General features: G+C 47.9%; 1 protein-coding gene and 1 long non-coding RNA gene across 2 annotated transcripts; one reads left to right on the forward strand and one right to left on the reverse strand.

The window, feature by feature from the left end:
- Positions 1–988: 988 nt before the first annotated feature.
- LOC120392936 (zinc finger protein RFP-like) lies at positions 989–26505 on the reverse strand. The gene is made up of 11 exons (XM_039517589.1): positions 25988–26505; positions 22615–22710; positions 21800–22030; positions 20309–20331; positions 19478–19593; positions 17241–17300; positions 5423–5527; positions 4109–4129; positions 3439–3459; positions 3282–3308; positions 989–2260 (listed from the first exon to the last, which is right to left on the reverse strand). The coding sequence occupies exons 1-11, from the start codon at positions 26402–26404 to the stop codon at positions 1746–1748; spliced, it is 1632 nt and encodes a 543-aa protein (XP_039373523.1). The 5' UTR covers positions 26405–26505; the 3' UTR covers positions 989–1745.
- On the forward strand, positions 8007–17567 carry LOC120392937. Its single transcript, XR_005591834.1, has 3 exons — positions 8007–8031; positions 17289–17324; positions 17473–17567. It is a non-coding gene; the product is annotated as an uncharacterized LOC120392937 (long non-coding RNA).

The following is a 26505-nucleotide window of genomic DNA, read 5'->3' on the forward strand; positions in this document are numbered from 1 at the left end:
AAAAAAATTTTGGTTACCCCCCGCCACCCCATCCCTGGGCTCCCCTCACCCAGCAGTGCCCTCCCCCCACCACCCCAGCTCTGGGCTCTGTCTCCCCCCCACATACACCCCAGCCACCCCAGTTCTAGGCTCCCCACCCCCAAACATAGGATCTGCTACCAGCGCATGGCGCCTGAGCTCTGGCCCAGCCGCGACTCCGTCCCCATGCGGGTGGAGCTGCTGGGCAGCGCGGAGCGGAATAGAGAACACGGCCCCCAGGTGGCAGTGCAGCTGCAGGGCGACACAGAGAACACGGCCCCCTCCCTGGGCTTTGCAGAGCTGCTGGTGGCCGAGGTGAACCCCCGGGCTTGGCTCCAGGGGACCCCACTTCCCTCCCTCCCCAGCTCCTCACACACTCTCGGAGCCCCTCTCGCCGCCACAGCCCGGGCCCTGGAGCCAAGCACAGGCTGCGGCGGTGGTGAGAGGGGTTCCCAAAGAGTGAGAGGAGCCGGGAAGGGAGGGAAGCGGGGCCTGGGATGCAGGAAGGGGGGAGGGGTCCTGCAGCTGCTGTCACTCTGAGACTCCCCAGGGCAGCGTGGCATTTCCCCACCTGAGTGGGCTGTGCAGGGCGCCGCTAGGCTGGGCAGCGGGCGCGGATCCTGGCTCGTGCGCTGACAGGGCGAGTGGCTTTTTGCCACTCCAAGCAAAAAAAAAAAAGGCGGGGGGTTGCCGCCCCTTAGAAAGTGCCGCCCCAAGCACATTCTTGGAGGGGTGGTGCCTAGAGCCGGCCCTGCGCCCGCCGCCCATGTTAAGGCAGTTTTAGTGCTTGAGGGGATCACACTTGATATCTGGCGAGTGAAATCTAAACACAGAACTCACAACCCATGTGGGGTTTGTGCTCTGCTTTGTAACTGCCCTGAAGTTGGACCTCATGTTCTTGAGCTGCACACAACAATTAGAGCTGGGACATTAAGGTGAAGGAAACAAGAAGAATTGTTTGTAATGTTTTTATTTTACAGTAAGTAGGTGGAAAGCAGGAAAGTAAAAGGAGCTAAGAGAGTTTAATGACCACAGCATATTGTAAGGAGACCCCCAGCTACTCAGAGCAGTTTGCTTAACGGCACTAAAATAGCACCAATGTCCAGGAATTAATATAGGAAATTAATGAGTCACAGTCTCACTTTCAGTAATAAATCTCTCCATCCTGCTCATGTTCCCTTTTGTTCTCCCTTTTCTTTCCCCCCTCTTCCTCCTCCCTCACTGTCCTTTTCTACTCAGCATTTTTCTAGCCCTCACTTGTGATCCCTGTTTATTTTCCTGTGTCTCTTTCACTCTCCTCCCCTCCCTGTCACAGATCATCCCTCTTGGCTGCTCCATTCATTCCCCTCCATTAATTATCCTTTCCCCTCTTGCTACGTCAGTGAGATCTAATCCACAGATCTGCACAAAATGCTCCCTGCTGCTGCCGCTCTTCCAGCTTCTCCCCAGCTCCCCCAACCCTGATTGATTAATTCTGTGTCCCTGCCACCCCCACATCTGCCTGTCTCCTGCTCAGCTGTTAGTGCTACCCCCATCCAGCATGTCTCCCCGCAACCCCAGGGGTTCTTCCCCCTGTCTCCTGGGACTGCAGGGAGGGGGAGGAGCTTCCAGGGACCATAGAGATGAGGCACCAGGGGCTGGGCAGATGGGAGTCCTCCAAGATCATAGAGACTAGGGTTCATGAGGCTAGAGAGGCTGATTTCCGGTTCTCTCCTCTGCTGCATGTCTCAGGGACACAGTCTGAGCTGGGATCCCGGCCCCAGCCAGAACCAGGGTCGGATTCTCCCCCCAGGGACGGAGCCCGGCGGGAAAGTGAAGATCGGGGCCTCGTCATCAGCATCAATAAATGTCACCTGCCCCCGGTCACAGTCCAGACAAACCCGGATCCTGCTGGGGGCCCGGCTCAGGGGCAGGGGGGTCTCAGGGGAGGTGAGAGCCTGGAACTGATCCCTCCATTGCTCCACAGCCCAGATCCCCCCCTCAGGGCTATGGCTGATCCCTCCCTTCCTCCTCACAGACTCTCTGGCCACCCCCACAGCCCAGTATCCCTCATCCATCACCTCCACCTCCCAGCAATGTCTCCCCGAGGTGAATCCCTCACAGCCCAGCACACAGCGCTCAGTGTCAAATCTCTCAGGGTTGTTCGGCAGTCGCTGCCATTTGTATCCCCATCTCACATGTTTCCCTCCCTCAGACAGGACGAGTTTAGGATGAGCCGTGTCTGGATCCAGAGTCACAGTCACTGGGGAGAGAGAATCAGAGCGTTAGGGGCAGAGCTCAGTCCTGGGGGAGGGTTTGATGGTGTCAATGACAGAATCTGCCCCAGCTGGGGAGTGACTCAGAGAATCTCCTTCCAGGATGTACCCTGCTCAGAATGGGGAGCAGCTCTGAGATGTCAGCACAGTACAGGGGAGAGTCACTCATGAGGGAGGTGACAGAGCAAGAAGAATTGCTGAGCCGAGACTGAGCCTCCAAATGTTTCTCATCCTGCTCTTCCCCTGATGGCGACTAGAGACCCGGGAATCATAGGGAAGCCCCAGCAGATTTCCACTCACATCATTCACATGGTCACAATTACCTTTTCCCTGATGTGCCCTCCCACACTTCATTTTAAAACCTTGGAGTTTGGCTCTCTGGTTGATGCCAGCATGATGCCTGCTCCATCTTGCCACATATCTGAGCTCTGTAGAGAATGACAACATTCAATAGATCCCTAACTAAAATTCTGTAGCTAGTCATCAGGGCCAGCCAATGAGAATGATCAGTCCAGATTTCAGTTTTTAAAATTGGGATTTTGATTTAGAAGCAAGAAGTTTCTCCAAGAGAAGGAAGTAAGGGGTGGGGAGAGGAGAAAGAGGGTTTGGAATTTACTCCATGAAGGAGGTGGCAGCAAGGATGGTTAAAAACAGCAGAAAGTTGGGATTTGGTGGAGAGAGGAAAAAGGAGAGAAGACAAAAGATGCAGAATTTGAAGTCTGAGTAGAGTTACTCCTTGGTTTGAACTCTGGAGACTGGTCACCCTTGTTCCTCTAGCTGACACCAGGGCTGGGATCCTAACGGACAATAACTGCTCAGTCACTTGGAGCAGAACTATGGGAGAAATGTGTAAGGAGGGCATGTTGTGGTAGTCCTTTCCTCTCCCTTATTTGAACCTCAGGACTCTGTCTTCTCTGAACAGGAACAATATTATACTACACTTTCCTCGATTTTTGTGCAGTGAAAGGAAGCAGGATCTCCCATTGATTAAATCTGAGTTGTAATTACCTGCATTGCTTAGGGATCTCCTCCACTCTGGAAGCAAACACATAGATAGGGATGAGAATTAAGCCAGACAAATTCAGCATCAATAGGATTCATTATCACAGAAAAGGCTGCATCAGAGAGAGAGAAACAAAACAAAACAAAAACAAAATGCCCTTACCTAGGTCTACTTGAAGTTTACCTAAATAACAAACAGACATAAAAGGACATCCTGTAAAAGCTTCTCCTGGGTGGAATTAACCACTGCCTGCCCCCCAATCGTTGATCAATTGGCCTGTCTACTGTGCATTGTTTTACACCAGTACAATCCTAGGGATTGGACACAGGATAAACCACACCAGCGCAAGTCACTTTTCACACTGGTGTAGCTGCATTAGGGGTCTGACCAGGTGCAGCTCTATAAGGAAAGGAGAAGGCAGCCCAAAACTCTCTCAGTGGCCTTTATGCCAGTGTTGAGCTGGGCGAAAGGTCACACTTATAAATGCCTCACCTATGTGCCAGGGCTGTGGGCACTCAGTGCACAGAATCCTGACGCAGGTGACCACATCCTCACTTTGATCCTGGGCTGCCACCAGCCCCTCTCAGAAGTTCTTTTTATGGAGCTGGCCTGGAGTCATTTTTGCCATGGGCATCAAGTGCACAATCCCCCCGGTCACCCACTCCATGCTGCCTCCTGAAGAGACAAGTCCAATACTGGCTTCCGACCCATTACCGATATAACAAGTTATGCAATTAGTATTACTTATGATTTTCAAGTTGACATTGTCACATTCATTCAAAAATCTTTCAGAGCATATCATTGGTTCTACCAGGAAAAAAATGGAACTTACTGATAGTGTTGAGATGTTTCCCTAAAAAAGAAAATATAAATAAAATTATGTGAGGACTTTTTCTGTGACTCTAGATTTAAAAGGATCTTTTCATTATGAGTCCTTGAATAATGATAATGACACTGCTCTACCAAGCCGTTGCAGCTCTCCAGGAACTTGCAGCTTAGGTGCCCAGTGGAGGAGAAATTGGGTACTTTCTAAGTGTAATTTGATTTATTTACACACATAGACCTGTCCTAGAACAGCAATGGTCACAAACAGCACACAGGCAATCCTGTCTCTCAAGAACTTCACCGAGCACCAGGGCTTGGTTCCCAGGGAACTCCAAGAATTGATGCCAGTTGACTAATAAATCCTACTCTGTTCTGAAAAGGCTGTTTCGTGTCACTGCAAAAACTTGCTGTGGCACATAAGTCCCTGAAGAGCATACAAGCCTCTGTTCAGGAATCTAAGTGTAGACTAGCTGGAGAGAGCTCTTGGTGTGAAAACCCGAGTGCTGGAGCCCAGAGGTTCAGTTAAGGAGGTGATCAGGCCATGAGGCTTACTGTGAAGGAAGAGTGAGATCCTTTGGATGTGTGGCAGACTGAAGGGGTTCCTCCAAGAGACTGTTTAAGAGCTGGAGTGTGGATCCATGACATTTGGTTCCTAGAGAATCTCAAGAATTAATACCTCAAGAATTGACTAACTTGAGATCAAGACAATGAGGAAACTCTCCTGTTTCTTGTTCAGCTCCCTCTTCCTGAAACTTTGCAGAACCCGAAACTAACAAACAACACCACAACCTGTCTTCCCCAAGACTGAACATTTGCTCACACACTAAAACAAAGTAAAAAGAAAGCAAAACTTGGAAGACTGTGTACTAGCATTCCTGGATGGAGCCTTCCATAATAACAGAAATAACAAGCCATTCCTTAATACTGTAATAATCTTTTGAACACACTAGAATTAAACAGCAGAAACTCCATAAGACAAGGATTTTCGTTTGAGCCAAGGGTACTTAAAAACCCGAACCACACTGAATTACAGGGGGAGTTGGGAACCTAACTCCCTCAGGCTCCATTGACAATCTAATTAAACTGCTGCAAACCAAGTGTTAGGCTTATTTTAAGATGAATATGAACAGGTTTAAGTTAACCTGAAATAAACTCCACTTAAACAGATGTGTCCACACATAGGTTTGCATTGGTTTAACAAAATCCATTTAATTTCACACTTTAAGCTGATGTAACTTTTCCATGTAGAAAACTCTAAATGGTCTTTCTAAGGAGAAAATCTCATTCTGATTACACTGCATTTTCCCCATTAGAGCTTTACCTCTTAATTTGAAGAGAAAAGGGGTAAGGCTGATGAACACCAACAAAATCACCAGAGTCACACTGCAAACCACCGGCCAAGGAGACATTCTTGGGAAAAAGAAATCTGAAACATAAAGCCCACATTAGTTTGGAAATAATAAACACCATACTACAGTTTGGAATGACAAATAATGTGTACTTTTATTCTAGAAAAATATATTACATCAGGGTTTGTTTGAATCAAGTGTGCGGAAAAATGCTCCCTGAAAGATAAAAATTGGCAGAAACCAATTTTAAAGAGAGGTTCTGCTCACACACTTTTGATAGTATTTAATACACCATTCAATACTTTGTGACATGCTACCAGCCTCTCCCTGTCTCCGTCTTCCTCTCTCCAGCACACAGAGGCACCAGTAGAAAAAAGGGCCTAGAGGGCACCGCCAGAAAAGCGGGAGGGGGGCATGGGCCACGGGGGAAAAGGGGAGGGGCCTGCATGGGCCATGCCGCGCTGATGCGAGGGCTTCACGTGACCCACGTCATCCCCCTGCCTCTGACAGCATATATAGATGGACCTGGTCACATGACCTGTTATTAAGGTGGCTCCAGCCTTCCCATTATAGGGCCTTCTTTTCAGTTGCTCACTACTTTGCCAAACTTTAGCCATCTGGGCAGAAAAGTTCCATGCTGGGTATCTGCCTCAGGTGGACTTTTTAAAAAAAAAAAAAAAAGTTTCAGCCAAAATGGTTCTACTGTTCCTAAGAATGAGGTCAGAGAATAACACATTGTTTTGACATTCTAAAAAAAAAATCGATGACCTTTTCTAGGAGAAGCTTTAGTGCCCCAGGCTTTTGAGCAGAAACTTGATATTCAGCAGGGTGTGACCTTTGTGTCAGGGATGTGCCTTTTCCCTGTGAAAATCCATCCAATAATTGGCCAAGTGATAAGCTTCTGAAAAGTTTTAGTTTGTGCCGCTAAATTCTCTGAAGGTTTTGTCCTTACAGATCATGCTCCATCCCCTCACAGCCCCTACTACTGACCAGACTTCACAAATGACATCCCCACACTCCAGGTCAAGGATAAAAGGGCAAAGCTGATCTTTCCCGGCAATTGCTGCTCCAAGCTGCTGTGGGGTTGGGCACTAGAATGGACAGCAGGGGGCCTCTCTCCTGTGCTCTCAGTGTCCACTCTGCTGGTGTCTAGGCAGAACGGAGGTAGATGACTGACTAGAATATAAGACGGGGGGAAGCTAGACCTGGAAGGAGGTTAAGGAATAGATGAGAACAAAGTGCTTGGTGAGGCTGGTTCTGGAGTGAGAGAGAAACTGTGCCTGGGAATGAGGTGGAGCAGGACTCTGGGCAAGGACACTGGGAACCAGTGAGGGAAATGGGAGGACTGAACGTGAGAACTGAGACCAGATGAGGAATGGGGGCAAAGGGACGGACTAGAACAAGGCTTGACAAGGAGACTGGGACTGGGAACCAGTAGGGGAACGGGGAAGAGGAAGGGGAGTCAAATCTGACAAGGAGCTGGCGTGTGGGGTTACATCTGAGGCTGGTTGGACAAAGAGACAGTGCAACCAGCTTTCAGAATGGAGAGAGGTAAATAGTGGTGGCCCCCAAGGGTCTGTTTAGGAGCAATCCTATTCAACATATTCATAAATGATCTGGAAAAAGGAGTAAACAGTGAGGTGCCAAATTTGCAGATGATCCAAAATTACTAAAGATAGTTAAGACCCAGGCAGACTGCGAAGAGCTACCTAAGGATCTCAAAACTGGGTGACTGGGCAACAAAATGGCAGATGAAATTTAATGTTGATAAATGTAAAGTAATGCACATTGGAAAGAATAATCCCAACTATACATATAAAATGATGGAGTCTAAATGAGCTGTTACCACTCAAGAAAGAGATCTTGGAGTCATTGCGGATAGTTCTCTGAAAACAGCCACTCAATGTGCAGCGGCAGTCGAAAAAGCGAACGGAATGTTGGGAATAATTAAGAAAGGGATAGACAGACTGAAAATATCATATTGCCTCTATATAAATCCATGGTATGCCCATATCTTGAATACTGCGTGCACATGAGGTCACACCATCTCAAAAAAGATATATTGGAATTGAAAAGGTTCAGGAAAGGGCAATAAAAATTATTAGGAGTATGGAACAGTTTCTGTATGTGGAGAGATTAATAAGACAGGGACTTTTCAGCTTGGAAAAGAGACGGCTAAGGGGAGATATGATTGAGGTTTATAAAATTATTACTGGTGTAGAGAAAGTAGATAAGTGTTGTTTACTATTTCTCATAACACAAGAACTAGGAGTCACCAAATGAAATTAATAGGCAACAGGTTTAAAACAAATAAAAGGAAGTATTTCTTCACACAACACACAGTCAACCTGTGGAACTCCTTGTCAGAAGATGTTGTGAAGGCCAAGACCATAACAGGGTTGAAAAAAGAACTAGATAAATTCATGGAGGATAGGTCCATCAATGGCTATTAGCCAGGATGGGCAGGAATGATGTCCTTAGCCTCTGTTTGACAGAAGCTGGGAATGAGCAACAGAGGCAAACAGGGAGTTTTGCAAGAGAGTTCTCCAGGTGAAGGAGGAGCAAATACAGCATCTGTGGGGTAAGTGACTGTCTGTAGTGTGTGTTTGTTTGTGTTTGGGGGTTACTTGCTGTGTGCTGAGCTTGTGTTTGGCAGTCTGTGTGTTTGTTTGGTTGTTTGAGGGACCGTGTGCTCTGGCTGGCAGTTGGAGGCAGGTTTGAAAGCTCGAAGCCTCTGGTAATTGGCTGAGCCTTAATCAGTGGGCGGGGCATTCACTCAGGCCAGGGCTTTATAAAGCCGCTCACAAGCGACCAGGGGCTGCTAACAGGGAGTTTCGCAAGGGAGTTTGGAAGGGGAGTAGGAAGGGAGTCCCTCGCCAGCCCTAACCCCTTCCCTGCGGTCCCCCTAAAACCTATAACCCAAACCACATATCAAAACCCCTTTCTGTAAACCACCCTTCCATTAACTAGGAGACAATGCAGGCAGAAGCCCAGCAGCAGAGTGGGGGCTATCCAGTTTATTGCACTGAGTGTTGCATGTATGATTACCTGCCCTGTGGGTGGGTGGCGTATGAGTGCGGTCGGTGCAAGGAGCTCCTGGCCCTCAGAGACCATGTACGGACTTTGGAGGCCAGGGTGGCAGAACTGGAAGAGCTAAGAGAGGCAGAGAGGTATGTTGATGAGGCTTTCCGGGACACTGTAGAATTGTCCCACCTCTGCTCAGACAGCCCCTGTGCTGTTGAGGAGGAAGAAAGGCCCAGGGAAGCAGAGCAGTCAATGGGAGCAGAGGGAAACCTTCCCATAGTTGGGACCCTCCTTCCAGATGGTGCTGGGGTTGCCTCTCGCACTGAGGTTACCTCTCCGGGGGAGGGAACTCCAGTTTCTAGGAAAAGGCAGGTGTTAGTAATGGGAGATTCGATTACACTGGTCTACAATTTTTGAGAAGTCGTCTGCTTCAGAGATAAAATGTTCTATTTATTATGTATTTTGATGTGCTGAATTCAAATATGACAATTAAAACAACTGATTGGCTACTGTTTCTAAGATATTTAAGTTTTTACATTTGATGTCTATGTATATTGTGTAGATAGTAGAGTTTTAATCATAAATTGTAAACCTAGGTCTTTTCATGTGTTTATGGTTGCTTTACATGATAATATTTCACCTATCCTGTTTATGTAACACTTTAAATATCAGCAAAAGGGTTATATAACTATTATTTATTATGAAACAAAAGGCAAAAAACTATTATGTACATAGTTTAGTCCTATTCAGTGTCTACTCGGCGCTTCTTGGCTTGTCTCTTGTATTCATTAAATGGAGCATCTCTTGTCACTGTCCAGCAATAGTCTGCAAGCATTGATGGGCTCCATTTGCCCTGATAACATTTCTCCATTGTTGCAATGTCCTGGTGAAATCGCCGTGCAGCTGTGCTCACTGCTCCGCAGTTCGGTGGAAAAAATCTAGATGAGAGTGCAAAAATGTATCTTTAGTGACATGTTGCAACCAAGGCTTTGTATGCCTTGAGGAGGTTTTCCACCAACAACCTGTAGTTGTCTGCCTTGTTGTTTCCGAGAAAATTTATTGCCACTAAGTGGAAGGCTTTCCATGCCGTCTTTTCCTTGCCACACAGTGCATGGTCAAATGCATCATCTCGAAGAAGTTCACGAATCTGAGGACCAACAAAGGCACCTTCCTTTATCTTAGCTTCACTTAACCTTGGAAATTTTCCACGGAGGTACTTGAAAGATGCTTGTGTTTTGTCAATGGCCTTGACAAAGTTCTTCATCAGACCCAGCTTGATGTGTAAGGGTGGTAACAAAATCTTCCTTGATTCAACAAGTGGTGGATGCTGAACACTTTTCCTCCCAGGCTCCAATGACTGTCGGAGTGGCCAATCTTTCTTGATGTAGTGGGAATCTCTTGCACGACTATCCCATTCGCAGAGAAAACAGCAGTACTTTGTGTATCCAGTCTGCAGACCAAGCAAGAGAGCAACAACCTTCAAATCGCCACAAAGCTGCCACTGATGTTGGTCATAGTTTATGCACCTCAAAAGTTGTTTCATGTTGTCATAGGTTTCCTTCATATGGACTGCATGACCAACTGGAATTGATGGCAAAACATTGCCATTATGCAGTAAAACAGCTTTAAGACTCGTCTTCGATGAATCAATGAACAGTCTCCACTCATCTGGATCGTGTACGATGGTGAGGGCTGCCATCACACCATCAATGTTGTTGCAGGCTACAAGATCACCTTCCATGAAGAAGAATGGGACAAGTTCCTTTTGACGGTCACGGAACATGGAAACCCTAACATCACCTGCCAGGAGATTCCACTGCTGTAGTCTGGAGCCCAACAGCTCTGCCTTACTCTTGGGTAATTCCAAATCCCTGACAAGTCATTCAGTTCACCTTGTGTTATGAGGTGTGGTTCAGAGGAGGAGGATGGGAGAAAATGTGGGTGCTGTGACGTTGATGGTTCAGGACCAGAAGTTTCATCCTCTTCCTCTTCCTCGTCTGACTCAAGTGAGAATGATTCTGGTGCATCAGGAACCGGCAGTCCTTCTCTGTGGGGTACTGGGCGTATAGCTGATGGAATGTTTGACACTTTTTCTTCTTTGACACACCTTTCCCAACTGGAGGCACCATGCAGAGGTAACAATTGCTGATATGATCTGTTGGCTCTCTCCAAATCATTGGCACTGCAAAAGGCATAGATTTCCTTTTCCTGTTCAACCACTGGCGAAGATTTGTTGCACAAGTGTTGCAGCATATGTGTGGGGCCCACCTCTTGTCCTGATCTCCAATTTTGCAGCCAAAATAAAGATGATAGGCTTTCTTAACCATAGTGGTTATTCTGTGCTTTTGTGATGCAAAAGTCACTTCACCACAAACATAGCAGAAGTTATCCGCACTTTTCACACAAGTACGAGGCATCTCTGCTCACTTTGGCTAAACAGAAATGTGTCCATTTGCAAAATCAAACACTGACAAATAAGAGAGCACGACACTGTATGATTTCTAGAGCTGATACAGGGCAATTTGTTCAGCAGAGTGATGTAAGCTTTGTTATGATTGCATCATCCATGACTTCTAGGAATAACATGATGCAATTCATATCATGTATGACGCAATACCAGCTTCAGATTGCATCGTTCATTGTTTTGCCTAAAAAGCAAGTACTGTCCAAACCCAGTCATAGATTTATTCATAGATCCAGTCAAAGATGTATTTTAGTCATTTCTGGTTTAAATTGAGATCCCTTCCCTTTATAACTCACTTATCCTCTGCTATTCCCAAGTCAAGGGTTGTATATACTGACCCAATAGCATAACTTGAAAACTAGAGCCAATCAACAATTTTAAGCATCATTTTCGTTCTCAGTGACCCAGAATTAGTAAAGTTTGACTACATTTATTTCAGAAGCATTTTGGCTGTAGAGCAGTGTTATTAGGAACATAGATAGCTGGGTTTGTGATGACCGGGAGAACCGTATGGTGACTTGCCTGCCTGGTGCGAAGGTTGCGGATCTCTCGAGGCATCTAGACAGACTTATGTGTAGTGCTGGGGAGGAGCCGGTGGTCGTGGTACATTTAGCTACCAATGACATAGGGAAGGGTAGGAGAGATGTCCTGGAAGCCAAATTTAGGCTGCTAGGAAAGAGACTGAAATCCAGGACCTCTATGGTGGCATTTTCTGAAATGCTCCCAGTTCCACGCGCAGGGCCAGGTAGGCAGGAAGAGATTCAGAGTCTCAACGCGTGGATGAGACTATGGTGTAGAGAGGAGGGGTTCGCGTTCATTAGGAACTGGGGAAACTTCTGGGATGGGGGGAGCCTATACAGGAGAGATGGGCTCCACCTAAACCAAAGTGGAACCAGACTGCTGGCACTAAACATTAAAAAGGTTGTAGAGCAGTTTTTAAACTAGGAGATGGGGGAAAGCCGACTGCTGCAGAGGAGCGTGTGGATCGGACACAGACTTCTCTTAGGGGAGAGTCTGATGATAGAGAATCTCCGGGTTATAGTCAGGAGCAGAGGACGGAAGAGTATAATGTAAGGGCCGGGTCAGATGATAAACAGTCACATAAAAAAGAATCTCGCTCATCAGAAAAGGGCAGACAAATAAACAGGGGCAGGTTTTTAAAGTGCTTGTACACAAATGCTAGAAGTCTAAATAATAAGATGGGTGAACTAGAGTGCGTTGTGATAAAGGAGGATATTGATATAATAGGCATCACAGAAACCTGGTGGAATGAGAGCAATCAATGGGACACAATCATTCCGGGGTACAAAATATATCGGAAGGACAGAACAGATCGTGCAGGGGGAGGAGTGGCACTATATGTGCAAGAAAATGTAGATTCAAATGAAGTAAAAATCTTAAGCGAATCCACATGTTCCATAGAATCTCTGTGGATAGAAATTCAATGCTCTAATATAAATATAACATTAGGGATCTATTATCGACCACCTGACCAGGACAGTAATAGTGATGATGAAATGCTAAGGGAAATTAGAGAGGCTATCAAAATTAAGAACCCAATAATAGTGGGGGATTTCAATTATCCCCATATTGACTGGGAACATTTCACTTCAGGACGAAATGCGGAGATAAAATTTCTCGATACTTTAAATGACTGCTTCATGGAGCAGCTGGTACGGGAACCCACAATGGGAGAGGCAAATCTAGATTTAATCCTGAGTGGAGCGCAGGAGCTGGTCCAAGAGGTAACTATAGCAGGACCGCTTGGAAATAGTGACCATAATACAATAGCATTCAACATCCCTGTGGTGGGAAGAACACCTCAACAGCCCAACACTGTGGCATTTAATTTCAAAAGGGGGAACTATACAAAAATGAGGGGGTTAGTTAAACAAAAGTTAAAAGGTACAGTGACTAAAGTGAAATCCCTGCAAGTCGCGTGGGCCCTTTTTAAAGACACCATAATAGAGGCCCAACTTCAATGTATACCCCAAATTAAGAAACACAGTAAAAGAACTAAAAAAGAGCCACCATGGCTTAACAAACATGTAAAAGAAGCAGTGAGAGAGAAAAAGACTTCCTTTAAAAAGTGGAAGTCAATTCCTAGTGAGGCAAGTAGAAAGGAGCACAAACACTGCCAACTTAAGTGCAAGAGTATAATAAGAAAAGCCAAAGAGGAGTTTGAAGAACGGCTAGCCAAAAACTCCAAAGGTAATAACAAAATGTTTTTTAAATACATCAGAAGCAGGAAGCCAGCTAAACAACCAGTGGGGCCCCATGACGATCAAAATACAAAAGGAGCGCTTAAAGACGATAAAGTCATTGTGGAGAAACTAAATGGATTCTTTGCTTCGGTCTTCATGGCTGAGGATGTTAGGGAGATTCCCAAACCTGAGCCGGCTTTTGTAGGTGACAGATCTGAGGAACTGTCACAGATTGAAGTGTCACTAGAGGAGGTTTTGGAATTAATTGATAAACTCAACATTAACAAGTCACTGGGACCAGATGGCATTCACCCAAGAGTTCTGAAAGAACTGAAATGTGAAGTTGCAGAACTATTAACTAAGGTTTGTAACCTGTCCTTTAAATCGGCTTCGGTACTCAATGATTGGAAGTTAGCTAATGTAACGCCAATATTTAAAAAGGGCTCTAGAGGTGATCCCGGCAATTACAGACCGGTAAGTCTAACGTCGGTACCGGTCAAATTAGTTGAAACAATAGTTAAGAATAAAATTGTCAGACACATAGAAAAACATAAATTATTGAGCAGTAGTCAACATGGTTTCTGTAAAGGGAAATCGTGTCTTACTAATCTATTAGAGTTCTTTGAAGGGGTCAACAAACATGTGGACAAGGGGGATCCGGTGGACATAGTGTACTTGGATTTCCAGAAAGCCTTTGACAAGGTCCCTCACCAAAGGCTCTTATGTAAATTAAGTTGTCATGGGATAAAGGGGAAGGTCTTTCATGGATTGAGAACTGGTTAAAGGACAGGGAACAAAAGGTAGGAATTAATGGTAAATTCTCAGAATGGAGAGGGGTAACTAGCGGTGTTCCCCAAGGGTCAGTCCTAGGACCAATCCTATTCAATTTATTCATAAATGATCTGGAGAAAGGGGTAAACAGTGAGGTGGCAAAGTTTGCAGATGATACTAAACTGCTCAAGATAGTTAAGACCAAAGCAGATTGTGAAGAACTTCAAAAAGATCTCACAAAACTAAGTGATTGGGCAACAAAATGGCAAATGAAATTTAATGTGGATAAATGTAAAGTAATGCACATTGGAAAAAATAACCCCAACTATACATACAATATGATGGGGGCTAATTTAGCTACAACGAGTCAGGAAAAAGATCTTGGAGTCATTGTGGATAGTTCTCTGAAGATGTCCATGCAGTGTGCAGAGGCGGTCAAAAAAGCAAACAGGATGTTAGGAATCATTAAAAAGGGGATAGAGAACAAGACGGAGAATATAGTATTGCCCTTATATAAATCCATGGTACGCCCACATCTTGAATACTGTGTACAGATGTGGTCTCCTCACCTCAAAAAAGATATTCTAGCACTAGAAAAGGTTCAGAAAAGGGCAACTAAAATGATTAGGGGTTTGGAGAGGGTCCCATACGAGGAAAGATTAAAGAGGCTAGGACTCTTCAGCTTGGAAAAGAGGAGACTAAGGGGGGATATGATAGAGGTATATAAAATCATGAGTGATGTGGACAAAGTGGATAAGGAAAAGTTATTTACTTATTCCCATAATACGAGAACTAGGGGTCACAAAATGAAATTAATAGGCAGCAGGTTTAAAACACATAAAAGGAAGTTCTTCTTCACACAGCACACAGAAACTTGTGGAACTCCTTACCTGAGGAGGTTGTGAAGGCGAGGATTATAACAATGTTTAAAAGGGAACTGGATAAATTCATGGTGGCTAAGTCCATAAATGGCTATTAGCCAGGATGGGTAAGAATGGTGTCCCTAGCCTCTGTTCGTCAGAGGATGGAGATGGATGGCAGGAGGAAGATCACTTGATCATTGCCTGTTAGGTTCACTCCCTCTGGGGCACCTAGCAATTGGCCACTGTCGGTACAGATACTGGGCTAGATGGACCTTTGGTCTGACCCGGTACGGCCGTTCTTATGTTCTTAGGATGGATCACTTGATGATTCCCTGTTCTGTTCATTCCCTCTGGGGCACCTGGCCCTGGCCAATGTCAGAAGACAGGATACTGGGCTAGATGGGCCTTTAATCTGACCCAATATGGCCATTCTTATGTTAACCTTAATTTGGTCCCTTTGTGCATATGCCTTATGACAAATCTTTAATTAAATGATCACATGCTATTTCCCCCTCCCACACACCAGAACTCTTGCCTCATTCAGTGCAGTGGAGGCACCTGCTCTGGGGATGAATCTGGGTTGTGCAGTGAAGGAGGGTGTTGCTTGAAGGATCCGGGCCTCATTTCTTTCAAAAGTTGGGAAGTGTGGAAAGAATGAGGCAGGGAATTCCAGGAAGAGAAAGGACGGCCTCATGGGTACCGTCCCCTTGGAGGCAAGGGGAAATAGTATGTGATCATGGCATTAGAAACTGTATCATAGTGCATAAAAAAAGGGGGTCCAAATTTAGAACGCACATGGAACCTGAATTCTGGTATTTCCTAACTTTTGAATCCAATTTTCATTGAAGGTGTTTTGTATGTGTGCACGTGGCTGAGCATGTTGTGGAAGTAGAGCAAGAACTGACAAATACAATAAAATATGGGTAATTCCTCTGTTTTGCCTAAAATCAACAAGAGTATTTGTATATAAAAAAAAATATTTTAAGCAATAACTGACTGCCCAGGAGTGGTAAACCTCTCTTCTTTCGTCTTTCAAATAATCAAAAAAAACCAACAAAAAAACGGATGCCAGCTGAACAGCATTCAACGTACCATGCATTTACTGGCACAATAGGAATTATGTTCTGTGTTTTATGTCCTGTCTTGTGGTGTTTGTCTCGTGGCCAAAATTGTTCTGTTTAATATTTTCATAAAATAGTCTAGTTCAAAATTTAAAAAAAGGGTTAACTCAAAAAGCAAATACTTGTTTTATTCAACTTGAAATACGAAGTGTTTGAATAAATGAAAAAAATGTAATATACTAAAGTCTAATACATTTGCATAAAAAAAACTTCATTGGTCAAATCTTTTAATTAAAAAATTGTTGTTAAAATTTGCACACCAACAGTCTTTGGAAGCAAGTACATGAAAGGTTAACCCACTCCCCATATAGCACATGGGATCCTTCTGGCTACCTCAAATTTCTAGCCAGAGGGCTGGAAAAAAAAAAAGGAAAGCTATTAAACACCAAAGGTTGTACTGAGTGGGCTCCTCAAAAGTGGATGTGCTTGTCCTGGCTTGTTGCTCCAAAGCTTTGTAATGAAGTTATTTTACTGAAAAAATATATGTGGCATACATTAAATAATAAAACTAATGTACTGTATAATGGCAATGTGTATGTGTTCATTAATTAAAAAAATGTATAAGAAAAAAATAAAAAGGTTTCCTTTGTAGGCTAAAAAAAGCCAAAAAACCCCAAAACAAATTAACTAAAAAAAAAAAAGCTAGCAAGCTCAGCCCAAAAATAAAATGCTGTCCCCGTTCAAGGATACTGCTCACAGCTAAGACTTGGCTGACAACCAAGGGGGGGCCTGAATGTACCCAAGCAGCTATAAGATTTGCAAAACACTGCCAGGCATTAATGAAATGTGTCAGGTTTCTTTTCTCACAGGTAAAAAAGTGTTATAAAAAAACCCTAGCCATTCCCCGGGGTGCACCACCCTGGGCAGGTGGAGGATCTAGGGCTTCCCAGTGCAGTCCCTGGATGGCAGCCTGGTTCTGGCTTCTGACCTGGCCAGGGCCTCAAGAAAAGAGGAGCAGGGGTGGGGCCATTGAGAGAGGCCAGCACCAGAGCGAGATTGGTGCTGCGAGCAGGGGTTGCACTACACAGAGAGGAGCTGCTCAGCTGTCCTGCCCTAAGCACAGACACTGCCTGCAATGCTCAACACGTGCCCAAGGCAATGCGGCCCTCTTCCGCCAAACTATGCCCATGCTGAAAAGTGTTCTGGTCATCCCATCTTTAAAAGTGTGTGTCGGGGGGGAGACATGGGCCCCTGGATCTCCTTACCGTTTAATGTGTTATTTTTAGGGCTCTGTGTGTCATGGTCACTGTCAGTTTGGTTGGTAACTTTAGTTACAATCTCATGAAGACGTTTGCTCTGGAATTTTCTCATAATTTAAAGCCAATCTTCACCTGCAGACTCACCCTGTCTGTGTGCTCCAAATGATCCTCCCATTTTTCTCTCCAATTCAGATGGCAGAGTGTCTTGGGGGAGAAAGGAGAAGAGAGGTGAGATTTCAGACTTTCATATTCATAAGAGCATCCCCACTCTGAAACTGTTTTATAATTATGACAGGGAAACAGACAGAGAGGCCCAGAGACACACTCAGGTATTTAATATAAAAAGGTCTGAAATCTATTTTCCCCTCTCAATCAGGCATCTCTCAGCAATGGAGCCAGTATCCTTGCAGCCTCACAACTATCCCAGGACACACAATCTGTAAGAGATTTACTTTTCCCTCCTCATCCCCCCCCTCCCTTCAGACTCCAGTTGGTTTGTCTCATTCACTTGCTGCCTTTTGTCGTAACCTAGACCCAGAGCCTGCAAAGACTTTGGCATAAAAGTAACTTTACCCACTTGGGTCCCTTTGACACTAACGGGATGTTCAGAGTTTGTGAAATCCTGGCTCTAATTGTGAGCTGTTGGGTCTGTTTACTCAGCGTCTCCACAGAGAGGAGCATGATGGGGCCTCGTCATCCATAGGCAGAAATAGGAATAATAATAAAATCATTTTACCCATGTGGACATTGAGGCGGAGGAAGGTTGGCTCCATGGACCAGATTCACCCTTGTACCCACAAAAGGAGAGAGGGGAGGGGCTATTTGTCACTCCACTATTCAGTGCTTGCAGGGGCCGGTGCAGACCTTGGCACAAGCAGAGAAAGTTCTGAAGCCAGCCAGAGCTACATCCCTGTGACAATGGCCCCTGTGTGTTTAGGCCACTGTGCAGAGTGTCTGAGGCCCAGCTTTACATGGCCCATGTCCCTCTGTCCCTTGTCCACCCCGCTCCCTCTTCCAACCGCCCTCACCACCCTCACCCCATTTCCAGCCCTCTCAGGAACCCGCCTTGTGCCTGCAGCTGCTGGGGAGGAGGCACAAGAGGTGCCTGTGCTGGAGGGATCCCTGACCGTGGGGGAGGGGCTTTCTCCTTCCCTACAGCCCATTTGGCCCAAATTAGCTGCAAACGGGACCACAACTCAGTGATGGGCTGGATCCGCCTTTGAGAAATGTGCCCCATGGCTGGTGATGGGGCAGAAGACGGGGAGGGCTCTGAGCTATAGAGAGTTCTTTGCCACGTGTCTGGCTGTTGGGTCTTGCCAAAATGCTCAGTATCCAACTGACCATCATATCTGGGGTGGGGAAGGAATTTCCCCCCAAGTCAGATTGACAGAGAGCCTGGGGATTTTCTTCCTTCCTTCCTCTGCAGCCTGGGGCACGGGTCAGTTGCAGTTTTAAACTAGAGTCAATGGTGGATTCTCTGTAACTTGTGTAGTGGGGCAGTTACCCCCCTCCTGGGATAAAAGGAGGTAAAAGGTGAAAAACAGCTGAGGTTGGCTAACTGGGGAGGCAGCCACAGCTGGGGCCACACCCAATTAGGTCACAGCTGGCCCTGATCAAAGGGGTGGAAGCTAGGCAGGCAAGAGTCTCACTGCAGGGCTGCCTGGGAGCAGAGCACAAGGTACCTTACACAGAGCAGGGCTGGGGCGGGGCAGGCAGAGCTGGGGAGCTCTGGCCTGGCAAGTCCCCAGGCTGAGGCCTTGTTAAGGGACAGGGATGGTACTAGGGTTAGAAAGGCAGTAGGTGCAACCCCTTTGCTAATGATGAGTGGACATTGTGGACTGCAGGCTGCCCCAGAGAAAGGGGGCTAGATGACTGGCAGTAACCACTGAGGCAAGGTGGGTATAGAGGGTTGGGATGCCCCTGGGAGAGGAGACCCAGAGTGTGGAGGTACTGCTGTGGGCAGAACCCCAAGGTAAGGGGCACTGGGGTCCAGGAGGGACATGGAGGGGCCTCAGGCGGGAGAGACACTGGCCAGCAGTGGGAGCTCTGGAGCGGGAAAGCTAATTCCCTGACTGACCAGCAGGAGGCACCATACTGCTGAGTGCTCAACCAGTTACACTTGAAGTTTTAAAATCATGATTTAAGGACGTCAGTAACTTGCCCAGAGGTTAGGGGTCAATTGCAGGAGTGGGTGGGTGAGATTCTGTGGCTTGCAATGTGCAGGTGGTCAGACTGGATAATCATGATGGTCCCTTCCGGTCTTAAAGTCTTTGAGTTATTTCTTAATTTAACAGCATCATCTAAGTGTGAACCAATTGATCAGCACCATTCTCTTCTCAGAGGCTCATCCCAATTTCCATTCCTAGATCCCTTCTAGGTACCTTTGAACTTCCCCAGAATCTCCATTAACACAATCGTTTTCTGGGAGAAACCACTGACTCGCTCTTCCAATTTAGGAGAAATCTCCCCTGGCTGCTGGATCTTCCCCTTCTCACACCTGGAGGGAAACAATTTCACGTGATTATATTTTACTGTGTGACTCATTATAAGTTCTGGCTAGTGAGTCGCTGCTCTCATGGGCCTGGAGTTAGAATTCCTCGACTTCTCCCAGCCTCAGAGCAGGTGCAACACAGCCCAGGGCCAAGCAACCTTCCCCTCAAAGGTCATTAATATTCTTCAACTCTGGTGTGGAGAGATCAGCTCTGGGGACAAAAGGGGAATTGAGTCTCCATGGCCAATTCGGTCCTTGGCCTCCATGCTCTGAGGGACAGGAGGTTCCCAGGTGAAGTGCTGTAGAAATCTGCCTCTAGGAACTAGACTGAGACACCAACTCCCCCTTCCCCAGCTCATTTCTCAGGTCTCCAAACAGCCCTCAGATGGGGAAAGGCTCTTGAAAACTACTGCCCTGGGCTGAAGAGTGACCAGGACCCAGCAGTGACAGGCCCATAGCCCATCCTCACAATCCTGAGGCAGCCAGTCCCCCAGGGATGTGACATCTCTATAAAATACTTGAGGTCAGTCCTTCCCAGTGACTGGAGAATTCCAGAGCCTTCTGTACAAGAGTGAGCACCCCAGCATGGAGTTGATCAGAGAGATTTGTATCCAACACGTGATTTCCCCACACATTTTGCTGTAGAGCCCTGGGGAGATGCGGTGCTACCCTCATCATCAAGCTCTTTCCCAGCATTGTGGAATGAGAGGGAGCCACATACCTGCTCAAGGTGGTTCTGACATCCTAGAGGAAAGAGAGACAAAAGAATTTCAGTCCTCTCTGACACACACACACAGGGGATCCCAGGGAAGGGATTTAGGAAGTATGGGGGAAGAGACCCTGCCCTGGCCCCAGGGCCATTGATTCCCTGAGCTAATGGGGCTTTTCCATCTTTCATATACCTGTGACTCTGCTAAGAATAATACTCAGATGTCAGCAATGCACATGCTGAGTTACACTGAGATCTCTGACTGCTGGACTCCAGTGCTTATGATTCAGCAGCCCGCTCCTCCCTCTGTGGGGGTCTGGCATGTTTCTAATGATGAGTGCTGGTTTCCAATTGTCCCTAGGGGTGCTCAACCCCATGCCTCACCCCCACTCCAAACCTTTCCCCAATGCCACACCCCAACCCAACTCTTCCCACTCCCACTCAACCTCCACACTGTCTCTTCCTCACCTCCTCTTGTGAGCTGCCATAAATATAAAGGAAAGAGTCACATAAAATATCTCCTTGCAGCTGTACTGAATCGCTTTACCTCTAAGGGGTTAAGAAGCTCAGATAACCTGGTTGGCTCCTGACCAGAAGGACCGATAAGGAAAGAAGCTATTTTCAAATCTGGTGGGTTGGAGGAGGTTTTGTTTGGGCTCTGTTTGTTTGTTCCCTTTCCTGATAGAGATATAGACCAAGCAGGGACAACATCTCCTGAAAACCTACCTGAAATGATCCATCTAAGATTACAAAAATTCTAACTAAGGCAAGGAAATGCGTTAGGTTATTTTTTGTTTTAGCTTGTGAATTTTCCCTATGCGAAGAGGTAGTTTTATTCCTGTTTTTGTAACTGTGAAACTGAGTCCAGAGGGGAGTCCTCTGTGTTTTAAGTCTTTTTATTACCCTGTAATGTTACCTTCCATCCTGACTTTGCAGGTGTGATTCTTGTACTTTTTTCTTTATAATAAAGTTCTTCTTTTAAGGACCTGATTGATTTTAGTGTCCTAAAGATAAGGATCTGGTCTGTACTTACATTAAAGGCAATTGGTTGATATATTATTCTCAAGCCTCCCCAGGAAATGGGGTGAAGGCGCTTGGGGGGATATTTTGGGAGGACAAGTGACCCATCTCTGAATTTTTGTTCAAAATCAGTTGGTGGTGGTGGCAGCAATACCTTCCAAGGACAAGGAAAGGAATTTAGGCCTTGGGGAAGTTTTTAACCTAAGCTGAAGGAATATGAGATTAGGGGGTCTTTCATGTGGGTCCCCACATCTGTCCCCCAGAGTTCAAAGCGGGGAGGGAATCCTAACATGAGCACACTCCCTCCCTGCTCCTTCCCCTCCTTCCAAGCATCTCCTGCACACAGTGGAACAGCTGATTGCAGCAGGCAGATGATGCTGGAAGAAGGGAGAGGAGTTGATCGGCAGGGCTGATAGTGGGTAGCACTGAGCGGGAGAGCTGGCTGTCCTGGAGCACCCACCTATGTTTCTCAATCAGTCTCACCTGTAGGAATTCACTCGCTGGCTTCCGACACTTCCCCTCCATCTCATTGATCAGCTCACTGAGATGGGAAATCTGCTCGGAGAATTTACTGACATTTTCATTCTGGATCCTCACAATCTCCTTGTCCAGCTTCTCCAGCTGGGCCAGCAGGAGTCGCTCTTGTTCCTCCAGGAACTGCTGCAGTTGCTGAAATTCAGACACAATCTTCTGCCTCTCGATTTGTGTTTGTTTCTGTATGAAATAGGGCAAGGGTTGGTCAGGGACATGGGTGGAGCCCAGGGTCCTTTCATGGAGAGCTGAGTGTGCAGGAGGGTGATTTTCTGTGAAAATCCTAAAATTTCTGACATTTGACTCTACCCTGTGGGTACTAGGGAGGGGATTCTCTCACACCTTCCCCTCTGGCCCCGGTATCCCCCTGAAAGGGAAGTTTCTCTGTGGGTCATGGTCAGCATCTTCTGTTATTTATGGAGTGTGGAAATTCAGACCCAGAGCAGCAGGAGGCAGGACACAGCACTACACTGACAGAGACGTCAGGGGAGTTAAAAGAAACAAAGGTTTTAAAAATGCACAAAATGTCTAGACCCAGTGGACAAGCTCTTCACGGGGACATTTGTGTGAATTCAGGCAAGCCACAAGGGCTACTCATCAACGGAAATGGAAGCTTAGGGCTTGTCTACACATGAATCAAACCCAGCAATCCATGATCATGGAGAAACACACACATAAGCCCATGTTCACCAAGGCCACACAGGAGTCTGCCACCAAACAGACCTCCCACTACCAGTCCCTGCTGGTTCATAACAACAGGCACCTACCAGATACTTCTGGCTATTCCCCTCTCCAGTCACTTTCAATCCCAGCAGCTTTTCTCTCTCTTCCCTCAGAGTCTTCAAATGGGCCTGGATTCTTTCCTGAAGAAACAGAACTGATTTGGGCGGTTTCATCTGGATAGTTGAGAGAAGCTTGGAAGTGGGTGTTTTTCCACCCAAAACCCAAGATGACTGTGGTTCTAATCGCTTTGTGACATCAGGGCCACCAAGGAGATCAAACCTCATTAATAGAGACTGGGAGCGTGTCACATTCAGACTCATTACCAATTCCGGTTCAGTGTTTTTAGTAATTAGAGATTTCAATGATACCCAAGCTTTACTGGTATTTGTGAATTGATTAGTGGTACAGAGCATAACAGGGCACTGGAGTTACATGGGGGTGAATCAATAAACCTGTTTTGTAGAAGGTTTAATGAACGAAGTGATAGAATTCCTCGAAGCCACCCGGGTTTCACCCTTGAAGCCCTGGGGACTGCACTGGTTTAAACACCAGGGCAAACCCCATGAGATGTCGGGAGGCCATTCGTCTGGTTTGAAGCTGCGCAATCCCAGTCTTCTGGAGCACGCTCCCTGTCCGGTAGGGACTCGGCACTGAATGTGGCTTTGTCTGGTGCAAAAGGGAGAGGAGGAGACGGAGGATGCAGGAGGACACCCATGAGGATGGGAGTGGCACCTTCATGCAGAATGATGCAGGCAGGTGGCACACTGAAAAAAGCAGTGGTGGGGCCCACACAGAGTGACTGATACTGGTGAGGACGGGCCCATGAAGGCAGGCGTGGGCATGTCCGATGTTCTGAGGATGCCTCAGTGACCACCCTAATTAGACATGATGCAGATTTGTATAAAGAATGGCTTTGGGTTTGCCCTACTACTGTCCTAAAGCCTTTCCGTGGTGATGCCCCCTGGGCAGATGCCCCACTGTCCCATTCCCTGGTAAAGATCCCGGAAGCAGTGCATTCTGGGAGATTTCAAAAGGCTGCCTGGTGGGACTCATGCAGGGGTTTCAAACTCAAATGACCACGAGGGCCACATGAGGACTAGTACATTGGCCTGAGGGCCTCATTACTGACACCTCGTCCCGCCGCCCTTGGCCCCGCCCTCACTCCACCCCTTCCCTGCCCCCATTCCAACCCCTTCCCCGAAATCCCCACCCCAACTCTGCCCCCTCCCTGCCCCCAGGGGGTGCAGGAGGGGTGTGGGGTGAGGCGGGGCTCAGGGCAGGGAGTTGGGATGTGGGGTGCAGGAGGGATGAAGGGTGCAGCAGGGGGTCAGGGCAGGGAGTTAGGGTGCAGGAGGGGTGTGGCAGGGGGCTCAGGGCAATGGGTTGGCGTGCGAGGTGCAGCAGGGGGTTCAGGGCAGGAGGTCGGGTGCAGAGTGCGGCAGGAAGCTCAGGGAAGGGGGTTGGGGTGCAGGAGGGGTGCAACAAGGGGCTCAGGGTGGGGGCCAGAGTGCAGGGTACGGCAGGGGGTCGGGGTGCGGCAGGGGGCTCTGGGTAGTGGGTTGGGATGCAGGAGGGGTGTGGCACGGGGGTCAAGGCAGGGGGTTCGACTGCAGGAGCAGTTTGGGGGGCGAGCTCTGGCCCAGCACACACTGGGGGAAGGGCAGGCTCCCTGCCTGCCTGCCCTGCCCCTGCGCCGCTCCGGGAAGCCGCTGGAACGTGCGGGAGCAGGAGCACGGGGTGTGTGTGTTGCTGTTGTTTCAGGCACTGTCCCCAACATCTCCCATTGGCTGGGAACGGGGAACCACAGCCAATGGGATCTGCTGGGGGTGGTGCCTGAAGCAACAGCAACACACACACCCCTGCGCCTCTGCTCCCCCAGGTTCCGTCCGCTTCCCGGAGCGGCGCCAGGGCAGGGCCGGCCGACAGGAAGGGAACCTGCCCTGACCCTGGTCCGCGTGGGGCCGGAGCCGCTCTAGATAAACACTTGGGGGAGGCCGTGAGGAGCTCGCGGGCCACAGGAAATAATCTCGCAGGCGCGTGTTTGAGACCCTGGACTAACAGAACAGCTCTGGCTGGTCCTTGCCCACGTACACAACAGAGCAGGTCAGACTGGCACCGGTCAGCTCCAGCCTGGGGTTGGTTTTGCTACAACCCAGTGAAATCCCAGTGGTACTTGGCATGGACCTGAGCTGTCTGGAGCCCTTTTGTGTGCGGACTGAAGGTGCTCGGGGTTCCACACAGTGTTTAGCCCAGTGATCTCCTCTAGTGCAGGCCGGCAGCATCTGAGTTTAACCCCTCGTGGAGCAACACAGGAGTTCAGAATCCCAGTGAGAAACCTCCTCTGCCTGCTGGGCCTGGGACCTTTATCAAGGTGTCTCTCACACCTAACGGGGACACTACATCACTGGGTGGGGTGATGCTAAGATGGCAGCATGGCAAAGTGGTTTGGGCCTTGGCCAGGGTCTAAGGACATCTGGGTTCTACGCTAAGCTCTGTCACTGACATGCTGGGTGACTGTGTGCAACTTTGCTGCCCTGCTTTGTGCCTCAGTTTCCCTTCCCACCTTTTATCTAGCTAGACCAGTGATCACCTATCAGTCAATTGCAATTGACTAGTAGATCCTGGAGATTCTCCCAGTCGATCATGATCTCCGGCAGCGCAGGCAGGCTCCCTGACTGCCCCAGCCGTGTGGCACTCCCAGAAGGGGCCAGCATGTCCCCACAGCCTGGAGTGAGGGCAGGGTTCTCTTCACAGGGCTCCTGCCTGCAAGCACCACCCCCGCAGCTCCTATTGGCTGGAAATGGGGAACTGTGGACAATGGGAGCTGCGGGAGTGGTTCTTGCAGAGAGGGGCAGCGCGCGTAGCCACACACCCCCGCCCCCACAAGGGGCACATTGGCACCTTCAAGGAGTGGCACAGGGTTGGGACAGGCAGGGAGCCTGCGTTAGCCCCACTGCATTGCTGACCATGAGCCACGTGAAGTAAGTCAGTGTCGCCCAGCTAGAGCCAGCTTCCCAGACCCCCTCCTGCACCCCAACACTGCCCCAGGCTCAGCCCAGAGCCCCCTCCCAGATTGCAAACCCCTCGGCTCCAGCCCAGAGCCCGCACCCCCACCTGAATCCCAACCTCCTGCCACAGACCGGTGAAGGTGAGTGAGGGTGGGGGAGAGCAATGGAGGGGAGGGGTATGGAGTGAGCGGTGCTTCTGGGAGTGGAGTAAATCCTGCTTTCAAGATTTGATATTTTGCCTCTATTGCCGCACTGCCAGACCATTAATTTTGTTATAGCATCTCCCCACACAATGAAGACTTTGCAGAGCTAAATGATGAGTAACATATGTGACTGGAAACTTTCAGTGAAATTAGCCTGTAATTAAAACCCAGAAGTTAACCCATTAAATTTGACAGCAATTCCCTACCATGTACTCCTGGGCAGCCTCCTCTATGGGAACCACCGTGTGAGCGCGGTGAGCCCGGGATCTGTCGCACACCACACAGATGGGGGTTTGATCCTCTTCACAGAACAGTTTCAGAGCCTCCTGGTGTCTCTCACACACCCTGTCCCCTCCTGCTCCTTTTGCCGCCTGTAAACTCAACTGCTTGACGAGTTCTAGGATACTTGCCAGCTGCCTGTTGGGCCTGAGGTTTCTCTGTTGCACAGTTTCTCTGCACTGAGGGCAGGAGGCGGCTGTATCGGATCCCTCCCAGCACTGAGCGATGCAGGCTCGGCAGAAATTGTGCCCACACTCCAGACTGACAGGTTCTGTGAAATACTCCAGACAGACGGGACATGTCGCTTCCTCCTGGAGCCTTTCCACTGGGTTCTCTGCAGCCATGGCTCCCTCTGGGCAGTTTGTAACAGGCTTTGTTTCAAATTCCTGAATTCAAACTATGCCCCGCCTGCAGCAGCAAGGGGGTGTTTCCTTGCCTGAAAATG

This window comes from Mauremys reevesii, unplaced genomic scaffold (genome assembly GCF_016161935.1).
Source record: "Mauremys reevesii isolate NIE-2019 unplaced genomic scaffold, ASM1616193v1 Contig128, whole genome shotgun sequence".
Lineage (NCBI taxonomy): Eukaryota > Metazoa > Chordata > Testudines > Geoemydidae > Mauremys > Mauremys reevesii.

Coding starts and splice junctions, on each gene's coding strand:
- LOC120392936 (XM_039517589.1), bottom strand. CDS start 26,404: ATGGCTGCAGAGAACCCAGTGGAAAGGCTCCAGGAGGAAGCGACATGT. Junction 22,711..25,987: donor AGGCTGCCCAGGAGTACATG/GTAGGGAATTGC, acceptor CTGTTTCTTCAG/GAAAGAATCCAGGCCCATTT. Junction 4,130..5,422: donor TTTTCTCTTCAAATTAAGAG/GTAAAGCTCTAA, acceptor TTTCTTTTTTAG/GGAAACATCTCAACACTATC.